This window comes from Pomacea canaliculata, linkage group LG8 (genome assembly GCF_003073045.1).
Source record: "Pomacea canaliculata isolate SZHN2017 linkage group LG8, ASM307304v1, whole genome shotgun sequence".
NCBI classification, from domain to species: Eukaryota; Metazoa; Mollusca; class Gastropoda; order Architaenioglossa; family Ampullariidae; genus Pomacea; species Pomacea canaliculata.
The window spans coordinates 2,021,522-2,036,949 of record NC_037597.1 but is presented as its reverse complement, the minus strand read 5'-3'; the positions used below and the strand labels follow the sequence as shown (position 1 = coordinate 2,036,949).

Genomic DNA, 15,428 nt, shown 5'->3' with positions numbered 1-15,428 from the left:
GGTAACGAGAGCGCGGGCCCTTAACAGAAGCCCCTAAGCATGTACATACAGTATATAACTACGTGAATACTGTTAACCGAAGAGAGTGCATAGTCTTCTGTTTGTAATTTTCCCTTTCCCTTCAAGAAGTGAAGAATTAGAATGCTAGAATAGTAAAACCTTTCAGGGAAGACAGTAAGTATAAAGTTTGCCTCCTCTGCATGCAGATTGCCACATTCGTCCTCTTCTGCAAATGTTGTTTTGGTTCTGCAGGCCTCTGACAGCTAGTGCCGAAATGCAACGTACGCGTCAACGGTGACCTCTGACACCTAAAAGCCAACCCGACAAGTAAAATATATCTCCTGGGTCACGCTGGTCGTTTTATTTAGGCACAGAGTAATGTCACAAATACCCGGTTTGTCGTATCCTGTTATGTGACCTGCATGTGCTGTTTACACAAGAAGTACCCTCAAAGATCTATGTAACTATTGCTGCATAGCAATAAACAGATTTTCAAGGGAAGTCAAAGGGTCTACAGATAATCTATGGGATCATTCACGACACACACACACAAAAAAAGCAGAATAAAACAAATATAAGTAACGATTAAAACATTTAATAAGAGAGACGAATAATAATCAAATGAATTTTAATCATAATGAAACAGGAAAGAAAAGTAACTTGATAATGAAAACTGATGACTTCGATCTTCTTCTTGTTTATTCTCCCCCAGTGAAGCATAGGACCTAAAAAGAGAACTGATGACAGGTATACTAAAATGACAAGTGACAATAATTACACTAATTTTGATCTTTGTGTAAATCGTACACCTAAGAGCTAACTAAAAAGCAAAAAAAAAAAAATAAAAAAAAATAAAAAAATAAATATCAATTGAAACATAACTCGATCATACTTAATGGGTTATGGCTATATTCCTTGCAAGGTATTTTTTTCTCTCTCTCTTTCTCTCGCTGACACACACACACCACGGCGAAGTTTGTTTTCATTTGAAAAAAACAATATGAGAGCTTCCTTCAGAATACGATCCAAGTTGAAGCAGCGCACTTTCTTAGGACCTTAATTTATTGTCTTGTATTACATTACAAGCACCGGCAAGTGTAACAATGTAACAGGCAACGGTGTCGCATGATGAATCCCGTGAAAAAGTTCATAGCATCCATTTACACGAATGTATGTGACACGTTGTGTGACACTTAAGCTTGTTTATCGTGTGATCAGCAGCGTAAGCCACTTCTGAACGCAACAGCAAATGTTTTATTGTCATTTATTTAGTGAATACATGCTGATATGTTATCCTGCTGGCAGCTGACTTTGTCGTAGAGAAATAATAAAGTCACTGACTTCCTTGGCTTGACTCTCAACACAAGAAACAGCACATTTCGTTGGCCGATGATCAGAATATTGTACTTTCAAGCTTCTAACCTCTTATGGTATTATATAATGAAGCCCATACTCTTGAATGAGTCTGAAGTTGAACATCAAGGACTACTGATCGAGTCTGGGTTTCAAATCGTAACCCCTGTAAGGAAATCTCCCACGAGATGGCACCAATAAGCACAGCAGTTTGGGGAACTCAATGGCTGCAGCAGAGCTAACGTTTCCAACTGTTAGGGCTGCTAAAGTTAGCACCCCACAGAAACATGGCGGCCATCCCAGTGGAACGGGAGTAATCCTCCATCCCTCTTCTGACGTACTTCCAGCTGCTCCGCATAGCCTTCCATACTCGCCTCCGCACCTGCACACAACACACCTGGGCACTTAACCTGCGTGCCTAAAAGTATAAGAAAAAAAAAAAATTTATTTAAGTTCCATGCAATGGCTGCAACGATATACAGGGTGTAAATATGCCATAATCCACTGGATAAATGTAATAAATGTAACTCACATCTTACCCAACAAAAACCAGATCGAAAGGACTTCACCAAAGTGACGTACATCGTACATCGTGCCCCAACTCACCCTTTTTCGAAGAGACTTCTTTCGTTTGTTGGGCGTGTTTTCTATCGTCGCCTTGATAGTGTCGCCGTTGCCGAGCTCCTGCTCGTTGTAGTACTGTACGACAGTCTCTCGCCGACCATCTCGATCCACATCATCATCGTCACCATCTTCGTTGTCACTAGGCACTAGGCGATACAGCTCGTCCTCGGCCTCTGCAGCTGCGCCTCGCTCTTCTATCACCTCCCCTTCCAAAAATCTTCTGCTCAGATTTTTGAAATGAGTCTTTGTGCTCCTGAACGAGGCCATGTTGCCAGCGACGTGACCAAGCTCTACAATGCTTCTGTGACTGCCATTGAGGAGGACGGCAAGACCACCGTCTGCTACACAGCCATGCTGACCTTCTCTGGGACGAGGTCTTGACTTGAGAAAATCGTACCTGGGCGTCTGCTAAACAAGGTACACGCACCCGATAGGATGCCCGCTTACAGAAAGATAAACTGTGATTAACAACAAGAAGTAGGTTTTCCAAGGGCGCTTGTCATATCTACAACCCGAACACCAACGTCAACACTATGTACGTACTCCCCAGGACCAACACCAGCGAGAGCCGTGTATCTACTGTTACAAACGGAGGTCAGTCGTCGCTGTCGTCAACACAAAAGTAGGGCATGCTATTTATATAAGTTTGTGAAGTATTTCCAGTCCGGGTACGTGCAGTGTGCGCAGTTTCCGAAATATTAGATCTGTAAACATGACAAAAAGCTAACAGTAGAGGCGGGGATTGAGAATTGGGGGAGGGACTGACCTATTAATCGCTGGTGGTCAACATTTTTGTTCGCACGCACATCTACAATCGGCCAGGAAGAACGAGCACCAACGTGTCTGTACTTCGACACGCAAACAACGAATGACAACAAATAACTGTTGCAGCAATTCGTCTGTGTATACGGTCCGAGAACGTCTTTGGCCCTTCTGCCAAAATGTTAAGTTCACTTAAAAAAAAAATTCAGCATAGGTTAATAATTTGGTACAATTGTTCAAATACAACAGCGTTAAAAATCGGCAGTCTGTACAATATTAATTCTAACACCAAGATAACAAATAAGTAATAACATGGCCAACATAAATGTCTGATAGAGTGGTTAGAGAGCATCGGGGACCTGCCTTCAACGGAAAGGCTAGTTTTAAAGTTGTATTGTGAGCGAATTCAAACAGCACTCATTTTACACAATAAATTCGGTAGGTGGTCGAACGCCCTAGTCCCACGCGCTTATCGAGATGTTTTAGATAAACACCGTCACGTGAGGTCAAGTTATTTGATTCCGTGAGACAACGTGGTTGTATATTCTTGTTGATTTTGAGGGAAAGTTCTTCCACCTCGCGGTGATTTCGCACTGTGGAAGTGGGAATCTTTGAGGGGGGTGTGGGTGTAGGGGGTGTCGCTGTCTTGACACCGCAAGTGTTGTCCCTTTTGTTTGTGCTCTCTTTTTCTGCTTGTGGTTAGGTTTGCCGAGTCTGTTTTGGTGATGTGCTGTGCCCACGTTTTGTTGTTGTCACTTGCTGTGTTTTGGAGGCCTGTCTGCTCCGCCGTGGTGGCGTACTGGACTGGTGCTTCTCTTTTTGTTGTTTTTTGCTGCTACTTGCTAGCTGTGTATAGTAGGCCTGTTTGTTCTGCCGTGGTATAGTGTGTGGTTTTAGTTTTTCCTTTTATAGTCTTTGTTTTAGACGGTCTCTTTCTTGTGGGTGTGTATCTTGTTTTTTAATCTAGCTATCATCTTATATTGGTCGGGAGTTTGGGTGGCTTTGTTGCTACTGATGCTATTTTGGAGGGTTGAGGCAGCTATTAAGGTTTAGTGCCGATCTATATTTGCCTAAGAAATGTTTTAGTTCTTCACTTTCTATTTTGTTTTCATTACACTCTAGCAGCACGTGTGAGGTGCTTAATCTATCCCCACAGGTGCATGAAGGGGGTCCTTGTATCTTGCTGTTTTGCATTAAGCCTCATTCAGGCTATTTTTGTGTTTAAAAGTACACCCGACCACGAGCTTGTATTACTGGACTGCTGGTTGTTTAGGCTCGCCGAGACTAACAGCGGAGAACGTCGCAAGAGGCTAAACGTTGGTCTCGGCAGACAGACAGCAGTCCATGACCCGACATTCCGCTGTACCCGACTTCGCGAGTTTTTCTGTCCTCTAATTCTTCTAGCTGCGATGCTGTTGTCAAATTTTGATCTTTCGTTTCAGCTGAGAAGCTTGCTTATGAGCAGCGACAGTTTACAGAAAAAGTGAAACACTGTACTTATGACATCCTCACGGGCAGGGCCGTCCTTAGGGTCAGGCAGACGAGGCATCTGTCTAGGGCCAGCACTTTTGATTAGAGCCGTGGTGATCGTGGTGTTATACCTAGGGCCCTGTGGGTGTTCAGAACGTGCTTGCTCGCGGGGCCCAGGTTCAAAGTATTATCTCGCCAAATTAGGCTTCCCTCGTCCTAATAAAAGGACAGGCTTTAAAAGTAATTCCGTTTGACAAAGGGAGATGACCCACAAAGTCACTTTCAAGCTCGCTCCCTCTCCGACGTGGGACATCTACCATACACTCTACAACCTATCAGGAAGCCCTGATTAAAAATTATGTTATCATTGAATACACGCTACCAGCGTAAGGAATTTGCATTCATACATCTGTCGGTGGCACTCCGTTTACTTCCTAGTAAACATAATCTAATATCACAGAGATGCAGTTGTTGGTTTGTCCAGCTATGTGGCCACACATTCCACTCTTTGCTCACCCTTTCTCACACACCCCTCTACCCATCCAGAGGCATATACTTTTGTACACAGAAAGCAAAATGCCCACAAGTATCTTTATTATTTTTTTTTTTTAGTTCCAAAACTAGATACAAATGTGGAATGCATTCAAGACTGGTTTTGACTTAGATATAGCATATGGCTTTACAGCACGAAGTGCATCTCACATTCTCACTACGACTATCGCTTTTGGTCGAATCAGATGTGATTACCAGTCAATCCTCATGTTCATGGTAAATGCAGTAAAAGTGAGCACAGTCAAGAGTGAAGATACAGCTGTGTTTGTATGGATTACGCAGCTCCCTTACACTCCACTGCACACTCAAGGGACATTTTCCTCTCCTAGGTGCATTCCATTTCAGCACAAGAGTTTCACAAATATTCATCCTTGAAAAGAACACGCAGTGAACTGTTAGGAAAAGTGTAGTAATGTTAAAAAATAGTAAAGGTAGACCTCTTACCTTGCAGCCATAGAAAAGTGAGATGTTTAAGCCTAGACTTATCTCAGGGTCAGTTTTTATGAGAGAAATGAACATCACCTCTGCCTCGTTAATTTACCTTCCCAAACCCTTTGGAGAGTCAGGTACCCACTACAAAGCCGAGTCACATGGGGGAACTATGCTACATCTTATAAAACCAGCTAGTGTGTGTGCCTTAAGATTCCAGCATATCTGCTCTAATGCTCTAAGTAGGCTATCTGCTCCCCTGTATAGTGTTGGGAAGCAAAAATATGGAACATCTGAGCCAGAATGTTCTAGTTCATTTGTACATCAAGCCACACATAGTGTTATCTCCAGAATATATTTTCTCTATAAAATATATTCATAGTCTGATCCCAGGAACACAGAAGAAAATAGTCTGCTCCATTTGTTTATTGGTAAACCAAAGTAACCAGGAATCCACAAAAACATGGAACAAATCCTGTGTCTCTTTTCAACAGTATTACATACATTTCCCCCACACTGTGCATCTCACGTAAGTGCCTGCTCACTTGTCCTAGTTACAATTTAAGAGATCAATACTCACAGATAACTCTCATTAGATCCATGCAAAGTAGCAGCTGTCATCATCATCATCATTATGTAGACTAAATTTAGCACAAGCAAGGTGCCACACACAAGCACACAAACATGTCAAAGTAGAATAAAACATGTATGTATTTACACACACATGCATTTATACAAGGGTGGATATTCAGCTATTCCAAACTTTTCGAGGTGAAGACATAAAAGCACAAGGCCCTCCTGTTCTTGAACAGAAGCAAATGCAGACTCTCTTATTACAAAGATGCACAGAGGCACTGTGAGATGTTGCTACAGAACATACATCACCAAACGAAAACTGTCAAGCATTGACCTTAGCAGTTCACGCAACTACTAATCTCCTCACCCAAGCCTTATTTGCTGCTGAGTTTTAAAGCTGGAAGAGGGAAAGGAGATGGCCACCACCCCCTCAATCACCTCCTCACTGAGCTGAACCTGAGAAAATTGTGGTCTTCAACACTGCACTCCTCAATGACCAAAAAAGTTCAGAGGACAACCTTTACCTTAGCTTTTTATATTTACCTTCACCCAAGCACATTGACGAAAACTTTGTCATGCTAATGTTAGGCAGTGATAACCAACATTTTTACTATGAAAATTAGATTTCATGAGCATGCACCAAATACACAATGTTATAAAAATAGAAGTATAAAGTCAAGGCTGGAAATCTATATCTCTCTGGCACTGGACTGACTCTTTCTCTTCTGAAGTACAAAAGGTCCTGTTATGATCAATGTGTACAGCCCTGGGCATCATTTAAGAAGACAAAGGACCAAAGACTGCTATCCGGTTGACAGGAGAAGCAAGTCATACATCTCAAATAGAGAGCAGGAAATTGGAAATTTTACAGCTATATCAAAGTTAATATATTAATAGCATATCTAAACAAACTTTACTCTTTACAGGAATACTCCACACATTTTTTACATAGTGTTATATTGCAGGTCATAAATGCAAAACAGAAAAACTACCTTTTTTCAACACGCATAGAACTGCAAGTGCAATTATGCAAATAAACACTCCTCACACTCACCACATATACAAATGCAAACATATATCCTGTCCATTTAAACTACACAAACATTCACACATACATAAGTTGATAAACAATCAGTGTCTTGCCTCGGTTTAAACACCAAACACTGCTGCAAGGTCTTCAACAGGTTAGTCCAGTTAATACAGTAGTAGCTTAATATGTGAATTTGCACTCTGAATTATAAAAAAAATGTCTGTACCCCAATGTCCAAGTATATCTACATCTTTCAAACATAAACCCTTAGGCTAAAAGTTAACTCAAGTATTCCTTTCTACTGCTGGCTTTAGTCATTAATCCCCTCTCACAATCACCAGCAACCATTAAACTTCTACTGTCATTCTTATAAGTCTTTTGAAAGCCAAATACCACTCCAAAAAGTTCATAAAGCTAGACAGCAACAAGCGTGACAAGGTCCAAAGAATACTGCTTAAAAAAAACAGCACCAAGACGTCTTTCTCCCTATGATGCTCACCAACAAGACAAACCTCCCACTGCAGCCTGCAACGTCAAGACGCTGTAGCTTCCTCGGTAAGTTCTGGAACTAGGTATTCCCGATTTTCATACGTCCAGAAGTCATTCAGGTCTATCAGGATGCTCACCACGGTGTCTCCTTTCCCACTGTATGCAAGCCATGAAACATTCCCATAGTTAACACACAACCATAATACTCAGTTTCACTATACAAAGAAAGGCACTCAATGGGAAAAGTAACTGGGGGCTAGAGGCTGCTTTCACACTCTATGGTATAGCAGAAACCATTTGCTGACTGGTTAATACTGAAATGCAAGATGGCTACAAGTAACCAATAACCCTCTTTAGCCACAGAGGCCCAGGCAAGACTGACCATGAACGTGGGTAAACAACCCACGTTCCCAGTAGGTTCTTGTCTAACCCTAATCAAAGGCAGCTAGAGACTTCTACAACACAGCTAAATGTATAAATATTAAACAAACCTGTTGTCATTCTTTGTCAGTAGGTAAATGTCTAATCTGATATTTTCTCACCTCTTTATGAGATCCTGAAGAGTAATATGTAATGGATCACATGGCTTGACCATGTCAAAAATTTCATCCTTTACATCCTGGAAAGACACTGGTTCTTGTCCATGAAGCTTCATCTGTTCTTGAATTGCCTGTTTCAGAACCACAAAAAAATACAATGTTAAATATAATGGTAAATCGAATGGTAAGACCATGAGCATGACTAACAACTAAAATAGGTATACAATGTTACAGTTGTATCCCCCAATCCCCTGAAGAGATGCAATTAAATATTTTTTGCATAAACAGAAAACATTTGATATCTTACTCGAAAGAAAAAGTTCAATGAGAAGACATTGAGGTATCCTCGGTGCTGAACATCTATAATGCGGAAAAGGTACCGCAATGCTTGGGGTTCTCGTCTGTTCTCCATGGCCAACACAAAGTCTAAATAAGTCTTGTAGTCCTGCAGCAAGTCAATACATCTTTTTCAAAATGAGGATGATAAGATTATCCGTGAAATACAAACACTTTACTGATCACCAGTTAAAACTCACTGGAGCTTAGACGGGATGCGTTCCCAACCCACCATACTTGCCTGTCCTTGTGCCATCAAATTTTGACTTGTTTCACTATCTTCAAAACTCCTTGTGCAGTATAATGTTCAATTCAGATGAATTATAAATCTATTATAAATTATAAATCACTATAACTCAGATTTTTCCTGATAAAGACAGGTCCTTCTGCCAAAAGATTATCAAACAAAATAAGCAATATATATCACTGATTGATCTTTGTTCTTTATATAAATAAATGCCCTTAGAAAAACAGAAAAATACATCTTGACTTTCCTGACAGCCCAATAAAAACTATTTGAACATCTTAACACCCTAAGTCAAAAAAGACTAAAGCCATGGAGACTCCTTGTTTACAGACTACAAAGATTCTTACCATTTCTCCTTCATATGTAAGACACTCCTGAAAAACCCTGTCCAAGAAAACATCTGTTAAGGTACCAGTACCATATCTGCAACAAAGGAATTTTGTATGCAGTGTTCTTTATTTTAGCCCTAGAAGTTCAAGATTTGTAACAAAAACTTCTGGATAATAGATTATCTGCAACAGGTAAATTGACATCAGAATACACAGTAACATTCTGAAAAACTAGTAAACATATTTGCTGTTTAATAATGCAGCAGATAATTAACATGAAATGGAATAAACATATATAAAACTCAAATATATTTATGTAATGTTCACTTACATAATTATCATAACACAAAAACACATAAAAAGCATCATGTAAAAACAGTAAAGTAAAATCTGGGGTCTGCTCTTTACCTTGCTAGTTCTTGTTTGCTCAGCATTCCATTACGGTCTTTGTCCAGATTGAGGTACTGACCGTACACTCGAAGTGCAGAGGGAGCTGAGAACCAGTTTGATTCCTGCAGTTCTTTGGATAGCTCCTCATCACGCAGCTGTTGAGAAAACACAACAATGGTGTCTTCATTGCTGGCCATTTAGCACTAACTCTCAATTAGAAAATGAAACTTATACTTCTCTTCATACATTTTTTTTTTTGTCTATCAGCTGAAGTGCAGAGAACTCAAACAGCTATTTCATAATACTGCTTCACTTTCTAATTCAAAATTCTTGAGCAACCCATATCTTATAAAATCATCATGACACGCTTTGTGAAAGTTCTTGCTCATTATCCAGTTAAAAAAAAAAATCTAGGTCTTCTGGGTTGAGAGTTAATGGAAGTGCAGACGCTAAGAGTCTTGGGTGGAGGGGCGAGGAATTGCATGCTTACATAAACACAAAAATCACCGTACCTAACATCTATAACTGGCAAACACCCAGTCCAAAAAAAATTCTATAGATGTGTTTGTCTCACCTCTAGTAAGTCATCAAGGAAACTGCAGGCCAAGATGTCCTGTATTTTTATGCGGCCTGTATGAAGAGGATCCAAGAAAAAGAAAAACTTGCGTACAGCTGTGCAAACATAGAAAGAGTAGAAGGAACGCTCCAGACCATTCAATTGTGGTAATGTAGGAATGAGTTCCAGGATGTAGTTCTCCAGATCCTGTAATACCATGTGTTGGAATCAATATCAACCTTCTGGTTCATTAACCCAAAGAAAACGAAAACCTGGGGGGGGGGGGGGGAACTATGTTCATTAACTAAAATGAATATTTGTAAAAGCTCAATCCCTATAGCCCAGTGGTCATAAAAGAAGTAGTTTGTAGTCCAACCTACTCCTTTCATCTTCCCTGCTAAATCAGGTGCCTAGCACTGATGGGTAGGAAGAAAGTCTTGCAAGTCACTGACTTTAAACTGCATTCTGCTCAACCACTCCTGTTCCAAAGCTTTTGGATTTTGAACTTTTTTTCATTTTTCTTAAGACTACCACAACCAAATCTGAGATCTCTAGGTAGAGTAAGAGTCAATAAAAGCAAAAATAGTTTTAAAGATATAGTACGTGTCAAAAATACTAAAACTACCAAAATTAAAATTCTGAATTTAGTCATCATAAACAATAAATGGAACCATCACGTTCTTACTGATTCTTTGAGGTAGCCCAGACCTGCCACATCATACAGAGATAGTCCTATGCGAGTCTGATGTAGCCACACTTTACGCATCACATAGTTAAAGAACTGCATGATTGATATCCGACCAAAAGGATCGGACTGTACCAGCTTGCAAAATACTGTTGCCTGAAAAAAAGGCCTGCAAAGCAAACACAAACTTTGCTTTAAATAACTCCTATTAACCTTTATTTCTAGATAATTCAAACACTACTCACTTCTGGAAATGTGAATCTTCCAGCTTATATCTAACTGGAACCCTTTACCTTACTAGAAATTCTCACAAAAGCCTAAAGAAGAATCTCTGAACTCACTGGCATTTGAGCCCAGCTTGTGTCTTTACAGCCAAGAAGTCATCATAGCTTATCATCTGTTCCTCTCCATGAAGTGGTGGTGTATGGTGATTGTCCAGCAAAAACCACAGTTTCTATCACATTAAAACACACACACATATCATCTCAACTTTAGAATAAACATTTTAAATGTTTTAAAATATAAAATGTCTTCATTTTTTGTCGCTTGAGGACTAGTTAAAGCAACAAGATTATGCCAAAGTGCTATAAATATCTGCACACAAGCCAGACATACAGTGAAGATAACTGTTAAAAAAAGCAAAGACATACTTGCAATTCATCATTGTCAAGCAACTCTCTACTGCGACGCTGAAGAAAAACTGCTCTGCAAAAAAAAAAAAGCAGAAACGTTTTATATTTTTGGCATTGCCCATTGATGTTAGGGTACCACCAAAAATGAGTTCTAAACATTTAGTGACAATATCACATTTTTTTCTATCTGCTGTCTTCTTCTGCCTTATGGAAAGCAACTAAAAGTTTCCTTGAAAACCTCACTATTGTGCTTTTCTTTTTCTTAATGAAGGAATCCATGAAATATTTAAAAATGCACATAGTTGCCATTCTGTTTATGCATTTTGTAAGGGTGTGTGGATCAAGATTTAAAAATATGCTAATATTCTGCTTTTTACATCTGCTTTATATAAATTCTTTAAGGGCCAACCAACATGAATATTTTCAAATGATGTTTATTATAAAAAAAACATACTTCTTTTTTTTGTTAACAACATGCAACATGGATGTACTCAGAAGTAGAAAAAGGTTCAATCTGTTGCCTTCTTAGTACAGATATGTTTATGCTGTCGAGGCTACAACCTAAGGGGTTGCTAGTAGCATATATTAATTAAGCACATCCAAGTACTAACATAATCTCATTGCTTTGATTTCTATGCACTGGTAAAAATGCTGATGGTTGAAGGTTTGTGTCTACTGAATGAAAAGAATTTATTCTCTCATACTGTAGGATAAACAACAATTCCTTATGGTAATCTATAAAATAGAGGGATTTGTTTCTACTTTTTACCTGGATTCTTCTCTTATTTTTAGCTGCAAAGGCTCTCTTTCTGAAGGCAACTGAAAATAAAGTCATATGCAGAGTGAGTGCACATTACAACTCCCTCCTGTGAGCAAATAATTTACTGAATAAAGGATACAAATATTCCAAACTTTAAAGCTCAAGTATCATAACTGCCTGTGTAACAGGTGATAAAAGTAAGGAAATTATGTGGAAAACTTCAAAAGCAGCAACTGAATAAGTTTACTTCAAAGTAATTTTGCAATATTTAATTGCTGTTTAAAAATAGTACAAGTTCTTAATATGTAGGTCTTCTTTGACGTTTGTGCGCGCACACATATGCATGGACATGCTGACCTGGTGCACATGCATGCTTTCTTTTAACACAGAGGAGTCATATTTAAGAGTCTTTCTAAAATTCAACAAAGCATTTAGAAAATTCTTCTGCAACAAAAGAACAAAGGCCTATCAAGATGCAACATATTTTTTTCAAAAATAGACTAAGTAAACCACAGACCACTATACAAGTCAGTAACCACCTTTTTATTTCAACCATAGATAAGGTTACATCATCAAAGGCTACAACCACTGGTAGAGCTGGGGCATAGGTTAATTTAGGTCCTATGGTCTGTGGGCAACATCCAGCCCTCTCATTTTAACCAGACACAACATAATTTCATTTTTAACGTCATGATTCTGGCAAAACTGCCATGTTCTGGCCTGTAAGATTTTATATCATGTCAAGCACAGCCCTTGGATGAGAAAAGGTTGGGAACCACTGATGGTGGGGTAAGGTGATATATAAATTAACTTTATTATATAGCTTATATTTTGAGAACAGAAGGGGTTTATTTAAGATATGAAGGCATAGTATCTTGAACAAAGCTCAGCCCAGTCGTACAAAAATATTTTACACTCTAATGGTTTTAAAGTTTCATTTTCTTTGATCTACATGGAAGCTTGTACTCCACCCATTAACAATGCTGTTCTAGATATATGTGGGTTTTTTTCTTTAATTATCTTTAACTTCAAGCGCCAGTATTTCTAGAACCTACAACTGAGCTATCAAGGCTAATACAAATGTATAAATATAACCTTTGAGAACAGTCTTGGTTTATTCTGAAAGTTGGCAGGAAGTCCCTTCCACGATTTATAAAAATGAGTAAACTCATCCATTTCATCTGCATTTCCTTCTTCATGATCCTTTTTGGAATCTACAAAGTGAGGACAGACAATGTATCATAGATTTTCATCAATTGTAAACATATTCAATGTTTGTACAAACACGATGTTTTTTTTCACTTTTGTTTATTTGGACATTTTTATTTTTATATTTTCATAAAAATCTGCTTTGATTAAATAGAAGACTATTTAAATGAATACAGCTTAATTTTCTTAAGAATACTGCAACAGTGTTAACTATCAATCTTCAGAAATGTTTTTGCAATATTTTAATGGGAAGCTTCACTGTCTAGTACACATTTACAAGGTGCCTTTTTAACAGAAGCTAGGTGCACTCATTCGATCATCCACACCATTCAAAAGACAGAACGAATAACACATCATTCAGACATGAAAAACAATACTTAGGCATATCAGTTAGACAAGACATACACAACTACAAGTAATACTTTCTGAACAAATACATTTCAAGTGAGAGTTGAAGGCTAAGAAGGAAAATGATGTCCAACATTTGAATCTGCGGGAGTGAGCCTGAATCAAACCATTTCTCTGGTCTTTTCAGAAAATGCCCTCTGGATGATTATTCCATGTACCACTTTAAAAAATATCTGTGCACGATTTTTTGTCGGTAACCCTGGTTATCAGCTTCCTGAATTTAAAAACAAAACTGAAAATGTCAAAGCTTGGCACCCCTTATTTGAATTAAACTGTTATATGGTGTATGCTTTTTCCCTGTCACATAATTTTTAGTTATATAATGTTGTTCAGTATTATTGTTGCACAGTTTGGCATGTTAATTGCTGTTTATGAAGGAAGGTGTGGAGAAGTCGTGATATACACCCTTACTTTTTTCTTTTATTGCCTGTCCCATGAATTGGTTTGCGTTCTCATTCTTCCTATATAGTCTCTTTTGCAGCGTAGGGAAAATTCTAATTGTAACATCTTTGTGTTCTAACGGACAATAATTTTGATAAAAGTATCGTCTTCTTTTAATGCAGGGTGAATTTCTTTAAAAATCCAAGTGCTTTCATAATATTTAAGGATAACTACATTCTTCTTCTAATGTTATTATTCGCTACTACTTTTTATTTTGGGTAACAACGAATGATCGGATACAGATCGGGTTGAGTTAGATGTCTCAATGTCAACAATGAGCAGTTTCAACAAGTTTATTAACCTCATCTTCTAAAATACATAGACTGACCTTTTTTCCTGCTGAGATATCTTTTTAACGTTTGATGCCATTCATTATTGTGCATTTTTGACTTTTTCGTGTGCGTCATTGTTCATCAGTCAACTAAGAGACGTCAAATGTATATTTTTCCATCACACACAGACTTCAGTTGGTCCGCCATGATACGAGTTTTGCTTGGCGCTTCTCTTTGATTGGCTGCAGATTTCGGCACTTCTCGTTGATTGGCTGAGACTGTGATTGTAACAAGGGAGATCACGCGTGTGACTCCGCCATGGGCAGGTTGTAGCACGATAAACAATGCGAGGGACAAACACATCGTCTTCATGCTGAAACATGATAACAAGTTGAATACTTCGGTGTTCGTGCAAAGAGTTTACTGTTGCCGTTGTTCTTCTTTCAAAAATTGTATCCATAACTCATGTTGTGTAGGCACATTTTGTGTGCGAAATGTTTCAAGCAGTCGCGAGTATTGAGGATTTTGCAGTAGTAGATGCTGTGAAACGGACAAAACAAATAAGAGTGTCATTTGATGGAGTTACATTTTAGCTCATGCGTCCACTTTGTTCCAGCCATATCCAGAATTATAATTTACAATGCAAATATAGACATTAATTTTGTGTTCTACGAAATTTAAAAGAAACAGCTTGTAACACTGTAACAGTACTTGTCATCTTGAACGTTTCATTAAAAGCAACCATAAAGAAGGCTTGGTATGCCTTATAGCGCGCTTGCAAGCGTATAGAATTATCCTTTATGTGTCACTGTTGATGATTACTTTTTCAGCTTTAGGTAGTCACCCCTTTTTGCAATCATAATATTGTAATAATAATTGAATGCAAAATTTGTAAAGCTCACATCACCAAAGAACAAGAATTTTTGTAGCTTTGATTTGTTCAGGAAGCTAATGTAGCCAAAAATGGTAAGTAGACAATGTGCCTCAAGGTGGTTAAATGGAAACCAAACAAGAGATCACACAATTTCCATACAGCCTTGAAGGGAGTGGGGGGGGGGATTGGTGTTTTACGCCTTGCCAGCAACAGAGGCTATATTACGGCAAGGCAGCCAGCCCTGTAAACAGATGCCACGTGCAGAGAAAGAACAGTGTGCCTGAGACGAGAAATAAACTCTGGGCAGCCAACCTTCACTGTACTGGTGACAGGCGCTAACCGTTGCGTCACTCGACCGCTGCCTTGAAGGGAAAAACCTGATTCAGATGTGTCTGATTCTAATAACCACACAGAAGAATGATGAGAGAAATTTTGGGTGATGAAGGGGTGTGATTGTAGCCCTAT

The 15,428-nt window shown here is 38.8% G+C and overlaps 2 protein-coding genes across 3 annotated transcripts; both read right to left on the bottom strand.

The window, feature by feature from the left end:
• Window positions 1-575: 575 nt before the first annotated feature.
• On the bottom strand, window positions 576-3,187 carry LOC112570540. Its single transcript, XM_025249032.1, has 2 exons — window positions 1,960-3,187; window positions 576-1,735 (listed from the first exon to the last, which is right to left on the bottom strand). Exons 1-2 carry the CDS (start codon window positions 2,242-2,244, stop codon window positions 1,592-1,594), a joined length of 429 nt encoding a protein of 142 aa, XP_025104817.1. The 5' UTR covers window positions 2,245-3,187; the 3' UTR covers window positions 576-1,591.
• Window positions 3,188-4,786: 1,599 nt separating this feature from the next.
• Window positions 4,787-14,330, bottom strand: LOC112570539 (serine/threonine-protein phosphatase 2A regulatory subunit B'' subunit gamma-like). Of its 2 annotated transcripts, XM_025249031.1 has the most exons (13): window positions 14,146-14,330; window positions 12,855-12,973; window positions 11,769-11,818; window positions 11,018-11,072; window positions 10,709-10,821; window positions 10,368-10,536; window positions 9,701-9,889; window positions 9,145-9,281; window positions 8,755-8,830; window positions 8,132-8,269; window positions 7,828-7,955; window positions 7,296-7,441; window positions 4,787-5,131 (listed from the first exon to the last, which is right to left on the bottom strand). In XM_025249031.1, the coding sequence occupies exons 1-12, from the start codon at window positions 14,222-14,224 to the stop codon at window positions 7,330-7,332; spliced, it is 1,365 nt and encodes a 454-aa protein (XP_025104816.1). In that variant the 5' UTR covers window positions 14,225-14,330; the 3' UTR covers window positions 4,787-5,131; window positions 7,296-7,329. The 2 variants fall into 2 exon arrangements, with proteins under 2 accessions (XP_025104816.1, XP_025104815.1); XM_025249030.1 differs by having other exon boundaries at window positions 4,787-7,441.
• Window positions 14,331-15,428: the final 1,098 nt, after the last annotated feature.